Source organism: Neopsephotus bourkii, unplaced genomic scaffold (genome assembly GCF_033783945.1).
Source record: "Neopsephotus bourkii isolate Nb327-2 ecotype Australia unplaced genomic scaffold, CSIRO-AGI_Nbou_v1 NB_234, whole genome shotgun sequence".
In the NCBI taxonomy this organism is placed as follows: Eukaryota; Metazoa; Chordata; class Aves; order Psittaciformes; family Psittacidae; genus Neopsephotus; species Neopsephotus bourkii.
This window is the reverse complement of record NW_026900744.1, coordinates 15,011,132-15,028,522: the sequence shown is the minus strand read 5'-3', so window position 1 is coordinate 15,028,522 and position 17,391 is coordinate 15,011,132. Positions and strand designations below refer to the sequence as shown.

Here is a 17,391-nt window from a genome sequence, read left to right as displayed (position 1 = left end):
CTGTGTCCTCAGGGCTGGGAGGCTGCACTCTGCATGCCTGCATGCCCTTGCTCTGCTCAGATGGCTGCCTGTGGGGAGGGCTCCATACAGGTACTTTCCTGTAACATGGGGACAGCATGACTGTCCTGTGGCTTGCTGAGCTGAGCCCCCTCGAAACTGCCAATCCCTTTCCTTTGGGGATGGAGGAACTGTCCGCCTCCCCCCAAATAAGGGGCTGCAAACCCCTCGGGGCTGCACTGAGGACACGCCTCAAAACCCATGGAGACAGGGACAACCCTGAAATGCAGGTTTTCAGGCCATGCAAAAGTCACCCTTCAGGGCTGCCCGCAGTCACCCCAACTTGGGGAGCACTCACTGCTGTGCAGGGTACCTCTTGGCGTCCTTTTACACAGTGGTTGTCCACCACAGAGCCAAAATAAAGCCCTAAGGAAAATTAAAGAGTTGGATCCGAAGGCATCCTGTGCTTCATGCCTGCTGGCAGGCTGGAGCCAAGGGGATGGTTTGCAGTATGATCGCAGTTGCAGGAGCAGCACAGGGTGTTTTAGGGAAAGGAATTTTGCCCATGTGAGTTAAACCCTGGGGCAGAGAGGAAGGGCAGAAAGGTTGTTCTAGGTGATGTGGAATGTTTAATTCATGTTAAAACATGGACCACATGTTTTCTTTTCTGAGGAGGGCTCCAGTAAATTCCTCTGGAAAGTTTGGCATTATTTTTTGGTATTTATAATGGAGAATTTCAAACCAGAATATCACCATCAAGGGGAGAAGTCAAAACCACTCAAGATCCTTACATGTTTGGGTTTTTTTGTTAATTGAAAGTTGGTAAATACTTTTTTTCCAGAAATCGCCCACCAATTCAAGGAGGACAAGCCAGTAGGACCTGAGCTGACCCATTACCCACTGGCTTGGCTATTTTAGGACAAGGGAGGATACAAAGTGCAACTGAGCACCCAGCTCTGCCTTTTTTGCATTGGCATGACACAGCTTGTGGGGACCCACTTATTGGTACTTTTGCTATGGTTTTCTTTCAGACTGGTCATATGGATTGAAAAAATAAATGCCAGGACTTCTCAACCTCCTGCCAGCAAGTTGTCACTGAAACTAATGGGAAGGAGGACCTGGCCAGTTTTGACGCTGTGATGGCTGGAGTTGGTTGCCATATACATCCATGTGTCCTGCTGGCGTCCATCCGAGGTAAAAGCTGTTTACAGAGTCCTGGTGCAGGCACATAAGTAGGAGCAGGGTTAACAAGCTGCATATGTACCAGATGGGGAAGTTATATGCAGAATAATACCGGCCACACAGCTGTAAGGTGGGAAGCCGGGGAGGCAGCTGGCCTGTCTGCAGCCAGCCAGGACTGCTGGTGCCTGGGATGCAGCCTATGCCCCACTGGAGGGGCTGAACCCAAATAATTTAGCCTGTCTTTGGCTGGAAACAAATGGAAATTTGCTACAAGTCTGGAAAGACACAATCCTGCATGGCTTTGGGAAAAGCAGAGGAACAGCCCAAATGCTTACCCAGCAACATCCTCTTCCAACACCTTGGTGCTGTATCCAACATTGTCGTGCTGCAGCTGGGCTATGGTGGCTGTTCTTGGCTGTTGACAGAAATGCCACGTAGCACGAGATGGATGATTCACCATTTTTGGATTACTCCTCCCTTACACCTCACAAAATGAGACTTGGAACTTTGAAAATAATATCACAGCTGTTTGTGCTTGTTTCTGATTTCATTAGTAAAGTCCAGAACTGACAATGTTCCTGGGAACTGTGTAGCTTTTACTGGGAGCCAGCGCAGGAGGCAGGCAATGCAGACCCATGGTCCACAGATGGGTTACTACGCTGCTCGCATGCTTTTCCAGAAAAGCCAGCCTGTCTTGAAGGGCTAGCTGCAAGAAGAGACCGCTGTACCTGCTTCCCAGCTTTCTTATCAGCTAAATCCCTGCCACAGCCTGTTGTTGGAGATGCAAGCAAAATCCCACCCTCTGGGCAAGGCAGGGGGTGTTATCCAGGTTTATTGCAAAAAGACTGTTCATAAACCCAGCTTTTTTCCATGCATGTCCCTGACATTTTGCAGTAGCAGTGCTGCACAAGTCCTATGTGTGGTGTAGGGAAGCATGGCACTGGGAGACAGTTTCTGAGCTTGGCATCTTTATCTGAGGGAGAGTAGGACAGTGGGGAGTGCTGCGTTTCTAAGCTGGTCCCATCATTGTGTGATACTATGTTTTGCAGGGTTGTTGTCAGAGAGGAGCATGTGTTCCCAGCTCGCCTCCTCTAGCCATCTTTAAGCATCTGCCAAAAAGTAATGTGGTGCTCTGGCACAGCAGCTCCCATTTTCTGCTGTCTCAGTAGCAGCAAGACAATGTTTCCATAGCTTTTACAGGCCTTTTACATGCTTTCCTGGAAACTTAACATTTCCAGGAAGCTTACAGTCATTTGTTTTTTTACCAAAGCAATATAATAGCTCCATTTTTTTATTATTATTTTTTTCTTCAAGGATAAATATGTTTTTCTTGAAGCATCTGAGCCTGGGCAAAGGCTGGTGTATTCAGTGCTTCAGGCAGTGATACTGAAGCAAGCAATGAAACAGACCCCTGAGCTCAGCCCTGGCTTCACCTACCTTTCCTATATCTCCTGATCGAGTATATACAATCTGCAGTGTCACGACCACCAAAGTCTGGGTCCCAGTACCCTGGGATTTTAGGGTGTACCCAGAGCTGTGCAGTTCAAGGCTCCTGGAGCCTTGGACACTCTTTCCACCTCTTCTTGCAGATATTGAGAAGTTCAAGGGCCAGTATTTCCACAAGACCCACGAGGGTTGTGATAAGACCATTTTGCCATTTGGCCTGGGGAATTTGGGATTGGACATCACAATGGGGCTTCTCCCTAGAGGCCAAGGAGGAAGTGGACCCCTCCAGAGCAGAGGGAGCAGTCCCTGCTGGGTCATCTGTACACACTAAGATCACCTCCTGGAGCTGGAGCTCTGTTTTGCTATGCTGCAGTCTTCAGGGAAAATATACAGTGGTGGTATTCACAGAATTACTGTGAGCCATGGAGCATGAAAATACTGGCATTGGCATCCTTCAGGCCAACACCTCTTTGGGCCACACTTTAAATGAAAAGAAAAAGTATTTATTATTTATTTTCTGTCATGAATTCTGTTGTGCTTTGTGATTGACATCTTACAAGCAGGTGATTTCACCATAAGGACTGTGCTCCAGTCCCACACTACAGATATTTCTGAGTCCTGGGAATGGAGGCATTGATCCCTGGGAAGACAAGAGAGAAGTCTTGTCTCCAGTCCTGACCAGCCCCATTTTTACCACACCACCCCCCCCCCCCCCACGCTCCCCCAACACTAATCTTTCCGAACAAAAAAGGGTGTTTTGTTGTTGTATTGTGGAATTGATATTTCGCAGCCTCAACAAAAGCATGGGAGCCTTTCTGAAAGGGGGACGACTGGCCTGTTGGAAGGAAGCACTGGCGAGCTGGTGTTGCTTTGGAAAAGGTAGATATAGGGTGGCTGGTCTTAGGATTTGCTGTCACAGATCTGATTCAGACCAAGATACTCAGCAGGAGCAGCTATAGCCAGGTTATTTCACCTGTCACTGTTCCTGTTCCCAGACCTATGCTATATGGATTAAACTAGAGGTCCCAGGCTCTTTTCTTTCCACCCCTCCTTTCAGCCACAAGGGGATACAAGAGGCAGAGCTTAGCTTACAAACTCTCCAATCAGCATCACCTCTCCTTTCTGCACCCCTCTGTGCCACTGTTTCTCCTCCTGCTGCCTATACTCTCATGCCATCAGTCCATTTGCTTATTTGCAGTCTGGCTGCCTTGGCCACAACAGTCTAACTCCTTCCAACCCTGATCTCAACAGCTTGGTGAAGCTTTTGCAGAAATAATCCAATACTCCGACCCCTGTAGAACAGTTTCATCATAAAAAATACATTCTATGGTATAAATAGGAAACACTATCCCATAGAGCTAATTATCAGTGGTGCTGAACAGCCCTAAGGCCCCAGGACCACCTGTGACTGCTCAGTAGCTTCTCAGAATAATTACCAAGCCAAAGTATGAGCCAATCAGAGTTTCTCTATCAGTTTAATCCTGAAAGTTCCCATTTAAACTGATGGAGAGGTGGTGCTGCAAAATCTTCTCAGTTATTTCCAGATGTCAGCTAGCAACTTGGTTTTGCTGTGGAGATAAGAGAAAATTTGATGGCTACTCTAAAAGCAAGCATGAAGTTATGTAGGAGATGCTGGAGTCTCCATCAGCAGAGGTTTTTAGCAGAGGTGACATAAACAAGGTGGAAAAGGTCAGTTTCAGTTTGAGTTGCTTTTGGAGGAGATGATGGGCTGGATGCTCCTGAGGTCCCTTCCCATCCTCTCTCCTAGGGTGTGGTGAAGCTATCAGAAGAGTAAGAAGATTTGCTAGTAAATGTGAGCTAACAGAGGTGCACAATGCCTGTCCTGGCTCCTCAGCAAGGTACTGCTGAGTGGTCTGAAAGTAGCACCTTCTTACTCTACCTTGTCCTCTTAAAAACCCCTGATTTCTGGGAATAAATACACAAGAGTGCTCCTAGGTGGGAGGCTGGGATGGTGCCGGAACATACCTCTGTCCAAGTTAGGAATACTGCCTGTGCTGAAGAACAGGAATGTCAGCCAGCGGAGGCCCTCAAGATGCTCAGAGAGGCAGCAGGAATTGAAACCATTCAAACTGGCTGGTGGCCTGGCAGTGTGGTCAATATTTACAGAAATGGGTCAGCTGTGCTGAATGAGTATTTGAAAACATTTGATGGCTGATGGATGACTTCATGTGGTGGTGGAAGTAAGGAACCTTCAGGTTGGCCTGTGCATGTCCTAACCATGTGCTCTCCAGACAGTCCTTTCTTAATGATTATTTACTTACAAGCTACCTTAACTGTAATTACAGCTTGCTCTGATAGTTTCTTCAGTAATTATGTTTTATTACTGGTGAAACAACAGAGAGAGACCCTTTACAATCGAGGTTTGGCTCAGAAGAGCTGAGGAGGGTCTAAAGCCCTTCCTAGTGCTGCGTGTTACTTGGGTGCATCTTCCCTAGCACTTGGGGAGCATGTTTTTGTCCACTTTGAGCCCTGCTACAAAGACATGGTGAGCAGTGTAGGGTTTATTTTTCCATCAGGGTTGTTCTTGTGAAGATTTTTAAGCAGTTATCTGGGGAAGCTCTAAAATGCACATTTTAAGATCTCCAAAACCAAGAAGTTAAAAACTGCAGCTCTCCAGGCTTTCTTAACACAACAGGTTTAACAAGGGCAGTAGCCCTTGTTAAACATACTTCACAGGTTGCATTCCTGCAAAACATGGTAGTTTATTATTAAATCGGGTTAAAGTTTGCCAAGTATGTTGGAGTAAAACATTTGTGCCTTCCACACAGAGACATCCTTGCCTAGCAAGCAAATCCCTCTACCATAGTAGCTGCTACAGCTCATGTCTGCTCCAGCATGTCCTCTGGCTCTCCTTAATACCTCTTGAGAAGATACAGGAAGAGTTCAGAATATTGAATGTACCTAGCTCTGACTAAAATGAAACAGAAATGTCCTGGCAGTGTTTGTCACAGTGTCCTCTATGTGCTGGGAATAATGAATAGGAAAACAGTCCCTGCTGCTTGGGGCAGAGGTTTCACCGTAGAATCATAGAATGTTTAGGGCTGGAAAGGAGCTTAAGATCATCTAGTTCCAACCCCTCTGCCATAGGCAGGGACACCTCACACTAAACCATGTCACCCAAGGCTCTGTCCAGCCTGGCCTTCAACACCGCCAGGGATGCAGCATTCACAACTTCTTTGGGCAACCCATTCCTGTGCCTCACCACCCTCTCAGGGAAGAATTTCTTCCTTATACCTAACGTGAACCTCCCCTGTTTAAGCTTAAACCCCTTGTCTTACCGCTACTGTCCCTGATGAAGAGTTTTGTCTATTTTTTTTAAAGCAGGAAACTGCCTTTTGGCCTTTGGGCCAAAGAATAAGCAAATTTTTCAGTGCCAAAATCCAGGCTCTAAGAAATGCAAGGGGGGGATGGCGCATTTTTTTCCACCAGCAGCTGCTTGCAGCCTCTGTTCGCTTCATGGATCACTATGACACAGCCTCACAAGAAGTAGGGGGAAGCAACAACAGTCTATGGGGCAGCCTCACCTCCATGTGCAATAAAGAAATAACAATGAAAGCCACTTGTTTAGCAAGGTAAGGCAGTGATAATATTGGAGAGGAGAAAATTGTTTCAGTGATGAATCCAGACTGCACATCCCATCAGCTCCTGAGCACGTTTAGCAGTGGCTGCTTGACAGTGAGTTCCCTGCTTTGCTTAGAGACTGGCTTAACAAGAAACCCCACCTTATTTATTTCTTTTCCTTGTCTCCCTTCACCATGACACATGCTAAAAGCTGCTGGCAGAACTCTATTAAACAGCAAAGCAGGCTGGGCTGAGAGCTGTTTACACATAGATCTGCCTCTCCGTGTCTTAAGTTGCTATTTTAAACAGAGATACTAAAACTGGTGCCAGAGTTTTGCAAAGAAGGCTCCTTTCACATCTGATTAAGATTAAATGGGCATATTAAGTTTTCCTTTGCCTCTGCTTTAGGGATAAAAAAGCGTGTTGCAGAGCCCAGGCTTGCACCACAGTGCTAAAGAGCTTTACTTCTCTAAAGGAGAAGGGGCTCACTAGCAGGCAGGTGCATGAGCATCCTATTCCCAGTTCTTGTCCTCAGCCACCACCAGTTATTTATTGATCCTGGCTCTCCCCATGGTCCCTCATGACTGATACACCCCTGGCATCTAACAGGGCTTTCCCCCTAGTGTGTGAGAATGTGGACAGACCCAGCTTTTTGGTGTCCCAGGCTGGGTAGAGGGAAGGTGGTAAAACAGTTCTCCAAATTATGTGCCCTCACTTGGCCTCACACCGTCCCTTGGTGAAAGCCCATTTTCCGCACCAGTGTGTGTATGTGCAGTAGTAACGGCAGGGCCCCCTTCTCTCCCTGATGGGGTGATAGCAGGTTCCACTTGCTCAGAAACGGGGACAGGGACCTCTGTGTCCGCTTCTGGCTTTGCAATGACAGAAATTCAGGGGGCCTGGCCTGAGGGTACCAAGAGATGCTCTGCTTGAATGCCAGGCCATGAAGACATTTTTCAAGCCCTGAGAACATATAGAAACCCACTGACATGTTGACTCTGCTCTGCTCTGCACAGACTGCTCATGGAGATAAGCTGGTGAGATGTGTCCCAGGATGCCATCCACTGCAGTGCCAGCAGCAGACTTGAGTAAAGCAACCAGAATTTCCCTCTGTTTCCAAGGACTTTCCAGTGCCCTGGGCGTGCATGTTTGCATGTAATTATTACAGTAATTACCTCCCTGCTATCACACTGCTCATCTCCACTAATACTCTATTCTGCATACCTTGTCCAGGCCATTACAGGGCTATTTGTGGAAGGGAACACCACTGACCTGAGGCAGGTGACAGGAAAGTGAGTTTTAATCCCTGAGGCAGGTGACAGGAAAGTGAGGCTATGGAGGTGTTTTTACCCTAGACTCATGAGGTACCATGCACTGCATCTTGTCCTGCACCTCCAGACTCCATTCTCCATCAGGCATGGCCAGAGCTGCCACTACTGTAAGCAGCTGCACCAAAGGCATCTGGCCCCATTTCTATGCCAGTAACTCATCTACTTCAAATACAACTTGTTCTTTTAGAAAACTTCCCTGAACTGCCCTCCCAGAAGCACTAACACCACTCCTGGGAAGCTGTCACACTGTCCTTCTAACTGTGAGTCACTTGAATGCCTGCTGGGGAACTCAGAAAAGCAGGAGCATGTGAAGAACAAAATATTTGCCTATTTATATTTGCCCACTATATTTTTTGCTGAGTGCTGGCAAGCATCTTTGCAGGTGCAAGGTTTAGTGCATCTGCAGAAGAGTCCAGTGGGAGGGAGAGCTGGGAGACATAGCTCATGCAAATCCCAGCAGCATCAAAGATGTGCAAGGCTCGTTTTCCCATTTGCCTCCATAACTGTGTCCCATTGTCCCAGCAAAATCTGAATGTTTCTTCATGCTGCTGACAGTGGTCTGAAACCTGAACTCAAATTAATGAGTTTGATTTACCAGGCTCCAGCCCCTGCAGATCCATTGCTCTCAGCCACTGCTCACTGAGCTGTGCTGGAGGGTACCTGGCACAGTCAGCCACAGACTGTACATGTGCTCTAAACCTAATATGCTCCAGGGACAATCCCAGGAGCCAGGCACTGGGCAGAAACAGCAGGAGACACTGGGGCAGGGAAGCCAGAGAAGGCTGATGTCTCTTCTTGGGTGCTGCAGGTGGGTGGCAGCCCAAGCTGCTGTACTCCCAGCAGTGCCCCAGCACAGCAGCAGTGAGTCCTGTCCTCCACAAAACAAAGGTGGTTTGTTCAAGTGCCTGGGTTCATCACAGAGCTCAGCAGACTTTTCCTATGGCTGATTACCTTCCTTGTTACTGATATGCATCTTATTTCCACCTCTAGCTTCAACTATCAGCTATAGCCTCATCTTGTGCCTCTGCAGATCTGAAAGCAGGCTCTGAACAAATGTCTCTGTTGGATGGAGCTGCTTTATTTACCACCCTCTGTTCTGCAAACCTCAAATGGGTTTTTCTGTCCCTTCTTGCAGCCTCCTTGGTTATTCAAACTGCTTAAAGAGCTGATATAAAACCTTGGCCCACTGCTCTGGGGGTGCCTTTGTTACTGTCAAGGTGATGTCTTGATGGGGCCATCAGCTTTCACCATGCTCCCTGCACTCACACTGCAGAGCCCCAGTAAGCAATCTGCAGTCACCCCCATGGCACAAGTATCACTATGCCTTTTTCTAAATGCTGTTTTTCCTAAAGACCCAGTCCTCTATCAACTGTTTCTCCATGGCATCTGTGTCCAGCTGTATTCATTTGCAGAGATTTCATACTTTCTCATCAGTCACTCCTAAGTATATTGAGTAGCTGGGAACAAAACCCTGTCTAAAGCTACCCTTGTCTCCTTCATTTCCATGATCATTTACCCCTGGGAGATACCTGGATGGGTTCTATGTCCTCCAGCGATATTTCAATTAACATTTCCACTTTCTTTGTGCTCAGGACCTTGGTACACTAGTATTTGTGGGCATTTCATGCTCTTCCAGTCTGCATGGGGAGCCTCCTGCCCACACCCAGCAGCAATACCTGTGGCTGATGGTGCAATGCAGCCTTCATGCCCGGGAGCAATGACCACTCTTTTGCTTTCTTTTGAAGAATGCTCTAGGGGCAAATTCCTGCTAAAAACCTGCAGTCCATTACTGCTGTGTCTCCTTTTTGAAAGGCAGCCATGAGGCAAGTGAAAACATCCCACAGCTGGAGTCACTCCTGCACACGCATACTTCTTGCATGACTGCGGAGCACATTTGGACCACTCTGGTCTCTCCTACCCCCATGATATCCCTCCCCTTCAGGGATCATCAGCCGGGCCATCCGGCTCACTCTGCACAACAGCAGAATTGCACAGCCACTCCTCCCACCGCAAACCCTGGTTGTGCAACCGCTGTGTGAGTGGGGTGACCGTGCCTGTGCGAGGGGAGCTGCTTGCCCTGCCCTGCCTCTGCCAAAGTGCTGTGTCTCACCTATAAACTGGGAGCGAGAGGGGGCTCTCCCTGCAGCGGTGGCAAGACAGAGCACAGGCAGCCAAGGCTAGGAAGTAAGTGTTCCTGAGCGGCTGCAAAGCCTTCCTATCCCTCCTTGCCCCACATCTTGAGGCTCTGAGGTTCGCTGCTACACATAATTGCAGAGAGTGTGGCAGAAACAGGCATGAGGTAGCTGAGATGGTGTTTCCTAATTGTTACTTCTAGCTTCTCTGCGGAAGGGTAGGGAATTAAATAGCTGGGAGATGTCTATGATAAAGGTTAACTCACACTATGCAGAAAACCCTCCCACAAAATAGTTAGCAATGAGCAGCATATTCTATCATTTTCTTCACTGAAAAAGGAAAAAGTCTGGTTTTCATTCCAACCTTGGAAAGCGGAGTATTCATTAGGTGCTGCCTTCCTACTGAAAATTGAAATTCTTCATGGGGAATTTGGTGGGGTTTAGAAAATAGTGTCCTACTTCATTTTTCTATTGAAGACTTTGGTTTTTTTTCTGATGGATACACCATCCTCTGTGTCTGGCAGAAGCTGAAACTGCTTCCTGGGGCAAAAGAGCTGGTGCCAACAAGCTGTAGTGCTGTCGCAGTGCACCAGGTTAATAACTAACTCAGCCAAGCACAGTGCTACCTGATGGTGCTGCGGTTAAACCAGGGGCTGCTGCAGCAAAGACTGATGAGGGCACTCTGTGGTGGTCCTTGCTCTGGCAATGTCCAGCCTGAGCTGCCTGGCCATCATCCCTTGTTTCACTGCCCAGCAGTATCAAGAGGGCTTTGGGTCCACCATCATGTCTACCCTGTGACCCTCATGGGGCTAGGTATCAAGCCATGGACTGCTGTCTTTTAAACGATTTGCAGCCCTGGCATCCCCAGTGGGCTGACTTTGGGAGACAGACAAAAAAACAGCCCTAAATCCAAGCAGTGCTATGCCCGTAGCCCTTCCGCAGCCTCCTTAGCCATGCCAAAGTCAGTAACATCTTCCCTGGGGATAGAGGACAGGACTCAGTCAGGGGTGCAGAGACTCAGTAGTCCTGGTGTGCATTTTGTTTTCTTGTCTGAGAAAGGCAGGGGCAGGTCTCCAAAGATAAAATACAAATATTTGCAAGACTGCTAAGGATGCGTAGTTTAAACACAGCTTGTAAATAAATACTGGCAGTGACCTGTGGCTTGACTACATACTTTCAAAGAGAGTTTCCAGCACAGCTGCAGGGTTTTGGAAGCAGCTTGGTGAGTGCACTGTAAAAGTGGATGGATTTATTAAAATTAAAAAAAAATAATAGGAAGAAAATGAGAAAATTAAGATTTAAACTTGTAAATGAAGACCCCAGAATGCTGGTAGAGGGAATGAAGTTTTGGGGGTGGCATGTAGAGAAATTCCCCCAAAGAGGGTATGTCAGCAGCTGCTCCCTGAGAGAAGTGGTGACTGTCTGTGGGGTTTCTCCCAGGTTAAGTCCCTGGGATCCCAGCAAAGACAGCAGGGATGAGAGTGGCTGTGGTGGGCACAGGTGTCAGTGGGCTGACTGCCACTAAGTGCTGCCTGGATGAGGGGCTGGAGCCCACCTGCTTCGAGCAGAGCCAGGACATCAGGGGACTCTGGTGCTATACGGTGAGTCAGCAGTGCCTGTTCTGTTTCTGGCAGGAGCTGCAGCTTTGCAGGCTGGGGAGCGGGATGATCTGGGCTCCAGCGAGTGGGGAAGGGGTGCAAGAGCTTGCTGGGTGCTGAACTCTCCCTGCTGCACCCCAGGGTGCTATGCCAGGAGCACATCGAGGCCAGCCGGCCAAGCCTCTACCCGTCAGTCATCAACAACACCTCAAAGGAGGTGTCAGCATTCTCCGACTTCCCCTACCCTGAGGACTTCCTACCCAATGCCTGGCTACTGGACTACCTCCAGCGCTATGCTGAGTGCTTTGGCCTCTGGAAGCACATCATATTTGAGGTGAGTGGTGGGTGCCCTGTCACTTCCCTGCTTCCCACACATGCTGGCTGCTAGTGAGAACTCTGCTTCACTTTCATATTTTAGACCACCATTGTCAGCATCCAGAAATGCCCAGACTTTGCTACCACGGGACAGTGGGATGTGGTCATGGAGGTGGATGGAAAGAAGACATCACATGTCTTTGATGCTGTTATGGTTTGCAGCGGCAATTTCTATGAGCCATCCCTCCCCCTGCGCTGTTTTCCTGGTACAGTACTTGTTTGCCTCTGGTTACCTGCTTCTACGGGCTGGGGCGTAAAAGGGTTAGATGTTCCTCCGGAAAAATGCTTCCTTTACTTGCTTCTGCTTTTCAAACCTCCTGGCATGAACAGCAATACATCCTGTGCTTCAGCAGCTTTGTCTCTACAGGCACTGGCACGAATAAACCTTTAAGGTAGGATGATTTGGCGCAAAGAAACTGTTTGCACAGTGTGCGAGATGGGACAAAGTCCTCTCGGTGAAGCTCCATCCTTTTTGACAGAGATGTACTAAGCACTGCAGTGATGAACCTAGCCAGCTGTCAGGATAGAAAGGGTTGCTTTGTCATCAGCATTGTCAAGTGCTTCTGAAGTTGCTCACAGAATGAAAGAGGCTTACTGGCTTTCCTGAATCTTTGTATCTCCGTCTTGTAAAGGCTGAATCCTGAGGCTGCACCAGCACAGCTCTTTCACATAAACTGTCTTTCAAGCCCCATCCAGCACATGTGTCACTTCTCACTGGAGTGCATGGATGCATGAGACCTCATTTTAGAGAGGAAGTAGCGGTTCTATGTGTGTGAGATGGGAGTGTTGTACCTTCCCAAATCCCCATTGGCCAGGGATTGCACTTCCTTATTCTTGCCATCTGGATTATTTCTATGCCAGCTCTCCCAGCAAAACCTACAAATGCTTGAGTAGCTAAAAGCTTTGTTTCTTTTTGCCAAGGCATCGAGAGGTTTCAAGCCCAATACTTTCACAGCCAGGAGTACAAGCATCCTGATGTTTTCAGGGAAAGTGCGTCTTTGTGGTCGGCATGGGCAATTCAGGAGTGGATATTGCAGTGGATGCCAGTCATGTAGCCACAAAGGTACAACCACCCAGCCACCTCAGGAGTTCAGGGAGGGTGACACTGGAGGCAATAGCTGAGTTTGCCATCACTGCAGGGAGAGCAAGCTGGGTTTACCCTGTGTACTGTCCAAACAGTATTTCTGGATCTGCATTTCTGGGTCAAAATCCTTAAAGCAAGCTGGTTGTTTCCTTCTCTCCTGTTTAACCTCCATCACCAGCTGCCGAGAGTTCTTAAAGATGCTGTTGCTGCTTTTTCATTGCAAAGCTGTTTGTGCTTTACCACTCAGATTGCTTTATAAAGGCAAATTAATTACCCAACTTGTTGATTCTTCACTCTCTCCCAGGTGACCATTTGCACCAGCCAAGGTGCCTGGATGCTCAGTCGTGTGTTTGACCATGGCTACCCATGGGGCATGTTTTTTAATGCTCACCTTATGAGCCTGATCAGAAACAGCCTCCTCGGACCCTTTTCATGGGGGTTGATTAACTACAAGGTGAACCAGCAGTTCAAGCATGAAAACTATGACCTTCAACCAGAGAAGAGGTACTTCTTGGTGTCTCCCATCCCATGTGGTGTCACAGGGCTTGTGATGTGGGCCGGGGAGATCTCCAGCAATCAACATCAACCAATGCAGCAATCAACACCCAGACTAGGGTGGTCTCCAGTGGGAAGTTTATAGCCTAGCAAGAGAAGACAAGCTATAGCCTGCTTAGGAGATGGAGCACACTGGAAAAGTCCAGGAAGGACCAGAGGAGTTTTCCTTGTGAGGCTCCCTGGGAAAAGAGGAGGAGATTTAAAGTATGGATCAGCTCTGTAAAGAGACGGTTTAAAGGGTAATGGAGTGAAAGGAGGAAGAAGGCAGGAGATGTCCATGAGTCACACAGGCTGTGGGACAGGGTGACACTCATGCAAGGGTGAAATATGTCAGCGTAGGGGCAGGGCTGTCTGCTCTGAGCAAATGATACTGAGAGGTTGTGGGGCTAGAGGACCGAGGGGATGCAGAGCAGGGGCACCAGCAGGGCTTGTTCATGGTCTCCAGTGCTCTGAGCCCCTCTGCTCTCCATAGCCGCCTGGTGTGTGAGCCTGTGATCAATGAGGACCTTCCAAGCTACATCCTGACAGGGAGGATCACCATCAAGCCAAGCGTGAAGGAGTTCAAGGACAACGCAGTTGTTTTCTACAATTGTCCTGAGGAGGAGCCCATTGATACCGTCATCTTCTGCACAGGCTACAATGTCTCCTTCCCATTCCTAGAAGAAGCAGTCATCAGCGTGGGAAACACTCATCCCTCTACAAACATGTGTTCCCAACCCGCCTGCAGAGGCCCACTCTGGCCATCCTTGGGCTGATCAAGCCACTTGGAGCCATCATGCCTGTGACAGAGATGCAAGCACACTGGGTGACCTGTGTCTTCAAAGGTAGGAGAACTAATGTGAGCTCTTCAGTGTGGACAAGGGAGCATTTCTAGGGCTCAGACTTTCCAAGTTATTTCACTTCAGCTAAGCTATAGCAACATGAGTGCATGCTTGGTCCAAGCTACATGCAAGTTCATGACACGTCCCTTAAATCACTTCTTTTTTGCCAGTTAAGTTGATGCTCCTAAGCTAATGCTTTGTACGTGCCTGCTGCCAGCCAAGAGTGCGCGCTCCATTCCTCACTGTGACCCAGCTGATGTGCAGTCCTGCACCTGAGTCTGCAAACCACAGTCTAAACTATGTTGTTGAAGACAGTATTTTTTCCCTAAAATATCTCAGAAGTCAGAGCACAGAGATGGATATGTAAATCTGGATGCATAGAAAAAGAGTTGTCTTTAAGATACTGTGGTGGGTCCACTCTGGCAGATTTTTTTGCTCTGTAAGGGACAGGGTTGTTTGTCCACAGTGGCTACCAGAGAGGAAGAGTCCCTTTGCCCCACAAAAGGAATTATTTGTAATTATTGGTGTAAGGAGAAAAATACCACTGGGGGTTGTCTTATTGTTTTATAAAAATAACTTCCTACTAGGCTGGTGTGTAGGGCTGCATTAAGGCTCCTCCACAGAGCCGGGGAAGCTCTGAGTTTTCTCTTTGGGATGATAGCCTCTGGGGTTTGCATGGCCCATCTCACCCCACATCATCCACCTGTGCTATGACAGCACAAATCTGTAAGAGCAGGAAAAACTGCAGGTGAATTTGTACCACTGTGGAGGGCTGGCCTCTGGCAGAATTGCCACTGCTGAGCAAAATCTGAGCAATAAGGCTTTCCTGCCTCACTTGGAAGGGGTTCCCATGTTTTGTATCTCTGAATGTGTGCAGAAGTCCCCCCAGGAGTTAAACTCTGCAGGATACTCTCCTCTGTCCTCTAGGCTTGTGTGAATTGCCTCCTCAGTCTGTCATGGAGAAGGAAGTATTTGAAAAGAGCAAAAACCAAGTACAATGGTAAGCCATTCATCAGAGCCACAAAGCTTTTTTCAGTGGATTGACAAGCCCCTGGAGTCTGGGGGCAGCAACATGCAGGCTCACGCTCTGTGGCTGTTCCCCACACGTATATCAGAGACAAGGCAGAGATCCCCAGATCCAGCCACACCTTTTACTTGCCCTCACCCAATGTAAGCTTTGATTTGACAGATAATTCTGCTTGTTGATGTCAGGAAAAAATGAATTCAGGGTAGTCAAAACTAAAACTTGCTTGGGAGTTGGGGAAGTGTGCCAGGTTCCCCAGGGACTGCAAGATAAAATGCCAGAGAAATTAATGGTAATAAATGCAAAGTAATTCAGCTGGGGAAAAAAACCCCCTCCAACCTGAGGTGTACATACAATTGCCTCACCTCTCAGCATGGCAAGATGACTCCCTGTGAACTACGCACACTGGCATTTAGTTCATGGGCAGGCAAAGGGTCAAATAAACGGCTAAGAAACAGAAGGAAATGAATGAGATAAAACTAGGATGGGTGATATGTCAATCCATAGTTCACCTAGATAGCTGCGACAGAAAAGGCATAGAAGAGTAAAATACAGAATTGCACAGAATGATTGCTGTACTGTACAAAGCTAAACACACATGGCTCTTTTCCCATTGAAGGTGAGACATGAAGCTGTGAGTTCTGCAGAGAAGGAAAACTGGAAGCAATTCTCCTATTTACCCTGCTTTTTTTGCAATACTTGATGGAAAAGAATGTGAGAGAAACTAAAGGGTGCAAGAGTGCTGCCTTTCTAATGCTGCACATGACTTCTCTGCAGAGAGCAAAGGGAAAGCCAGGGGTTAAAAAAAACAAAAAACAAAACAAACAAAAAAAAACAACAAACTAACAAACAAACAAAAACCACACACACACAAAAAAAAAAAAGCCCACGAAAAACCTAAACAACAACCCCAAACCAACTGGTTTGAAAAAGTCTTTTACAAGACGTCCACCAAAATGAAGGGGAGGCCAGATACAACTTGTGTGTGATGAAATGAAAGACTGGCTAATGCATGTGAGAAAGGGGTGTACCTGATCCAGCATCACTTTATACATGCTATATCACAGGCATGATTTAGGCCCAGACAGACCCAGGTTTGCACTGCTATGCACCCATTCCTTTTCTAAGAGGAGCCCGCTTATGTTCGGATCAGTGGTTGTGCAGAGGATTTGACCTTCAGTTCCCCTCAGTCCTGTTGACACCAATCCTTCTCCCACCTCTTTTTCTTCTCCCATTCATTAAGATTTGGTCTCTCCTTTGACGAAGTCCTCAAAACCGATTGACTGGCCTACATGGACAAGCTTGCCTCCTTCATTGGTGCCAAGCCCAGCATGCTGGAGCTGCTCTGTGGAGACCCCTGGCTGGCCCTCACCGTTTTTTTTGGCTCCTGCACCCCATACCAGTACCGGCTGAGGGGCCCTGGGTGCTGGGAGGGGCATGCCAGGCCATCCTCACCCAGTTGGACCGTACCCTGAAGCCCATAAGAACACGAGTCCCTACTGGCATCTGCAGCCCTTTCCCTTCTCTCCTGACGGTGGTGGGGTTCCTCCTTCTCATGGCTGCCCTGTTGCTTTGTTTCCAGTAGATTTTAGGGTCTTGTCTTGTCCCTGGGGTCGTTATTTCAGGTCAGACAGCCCCACAGTGTGCCATGGGACAAGGGGAAAGGAATTTCAGCAGATCACAGCAAATTAAAAATTGTAATCAGCAGCACAAAACCTCTCTCTGCTCCAGCTCTCTCCTAGCTACAGCTTTGCAGACCTGATTACCTGGGGCTAGCAGTCCTCCCCTATGCTGATCTCCCACCTGCTGTGGTGAACAGAGTATGGATGTGCCTGGACCATGCCGGCCTGGATGCAGTGAGGACAAGACTACTGAAAACAGCTTTGGGTGTTAACAGATGGAAAGGAGCATGGGTGCCTAGCCCTGTCCCAAATCACCTGGGAGTTGGGTCTTTAGTCCAACAAGGGTTTTTCTGGGCTGGGTCTGCAGGTCAGGCTGTCCCTTTCTCCAACCTTAAATCCTATTACTGAAAAATTCCAGTTTGGGTTGAATCAGTGCACCTCCTCAGCAGAAGAGCCCTGGCTGTGGTGATTTGTCACCCCTGAGACCAAGGCTGATATTCTGTAGGGCTGAGCACTTCCAGCTCTGCTTCCCTGCACTCCCCAACTCCTTCAGGACAATCCTGGGACTTGATTTTGTATGCGGAGAGTATTTCAATCAATAAAACTTCATTGACTGTAGCAGGAGCATGTTAGGCTGCCACCTCA

General features: G+C 48.1%; 1 protein-coding gene across 1 annotated transcript; it reads left to right on the top strand.

The window, feature by feature from the left end:
- Positions 1–9,535: 9,535 nt before the first annotated feature.
- On the top strand, positions 9,536–17,370 carry LOC133207959 (flavin-containing monooxygenase 1-like). Its single transcript, XM_061345440.1, is given in 12 exon segments — positions 9,536–9,719; positions 11,108–11,268; positions 11,420–11,599; positions 11,684–11,846; positions 12,562–12,624; positions 12,627–12,703; positions 13,029–13,228; positions 13,752–13,963; positions 13,966–14,103; positions 15,028–15,100; positions 16,368–16,561; positions 16,564–17,370. Coding segments are annotated over 11 exon segments (1,572 nt in total). The 5' UTR covers positions 9,536–9,719; positions 11,108–11,142; the 3' UTR covers positions 16,710–17,370.
- Positions 17,371–17,391: the final 21 nt, after the last annotated feature.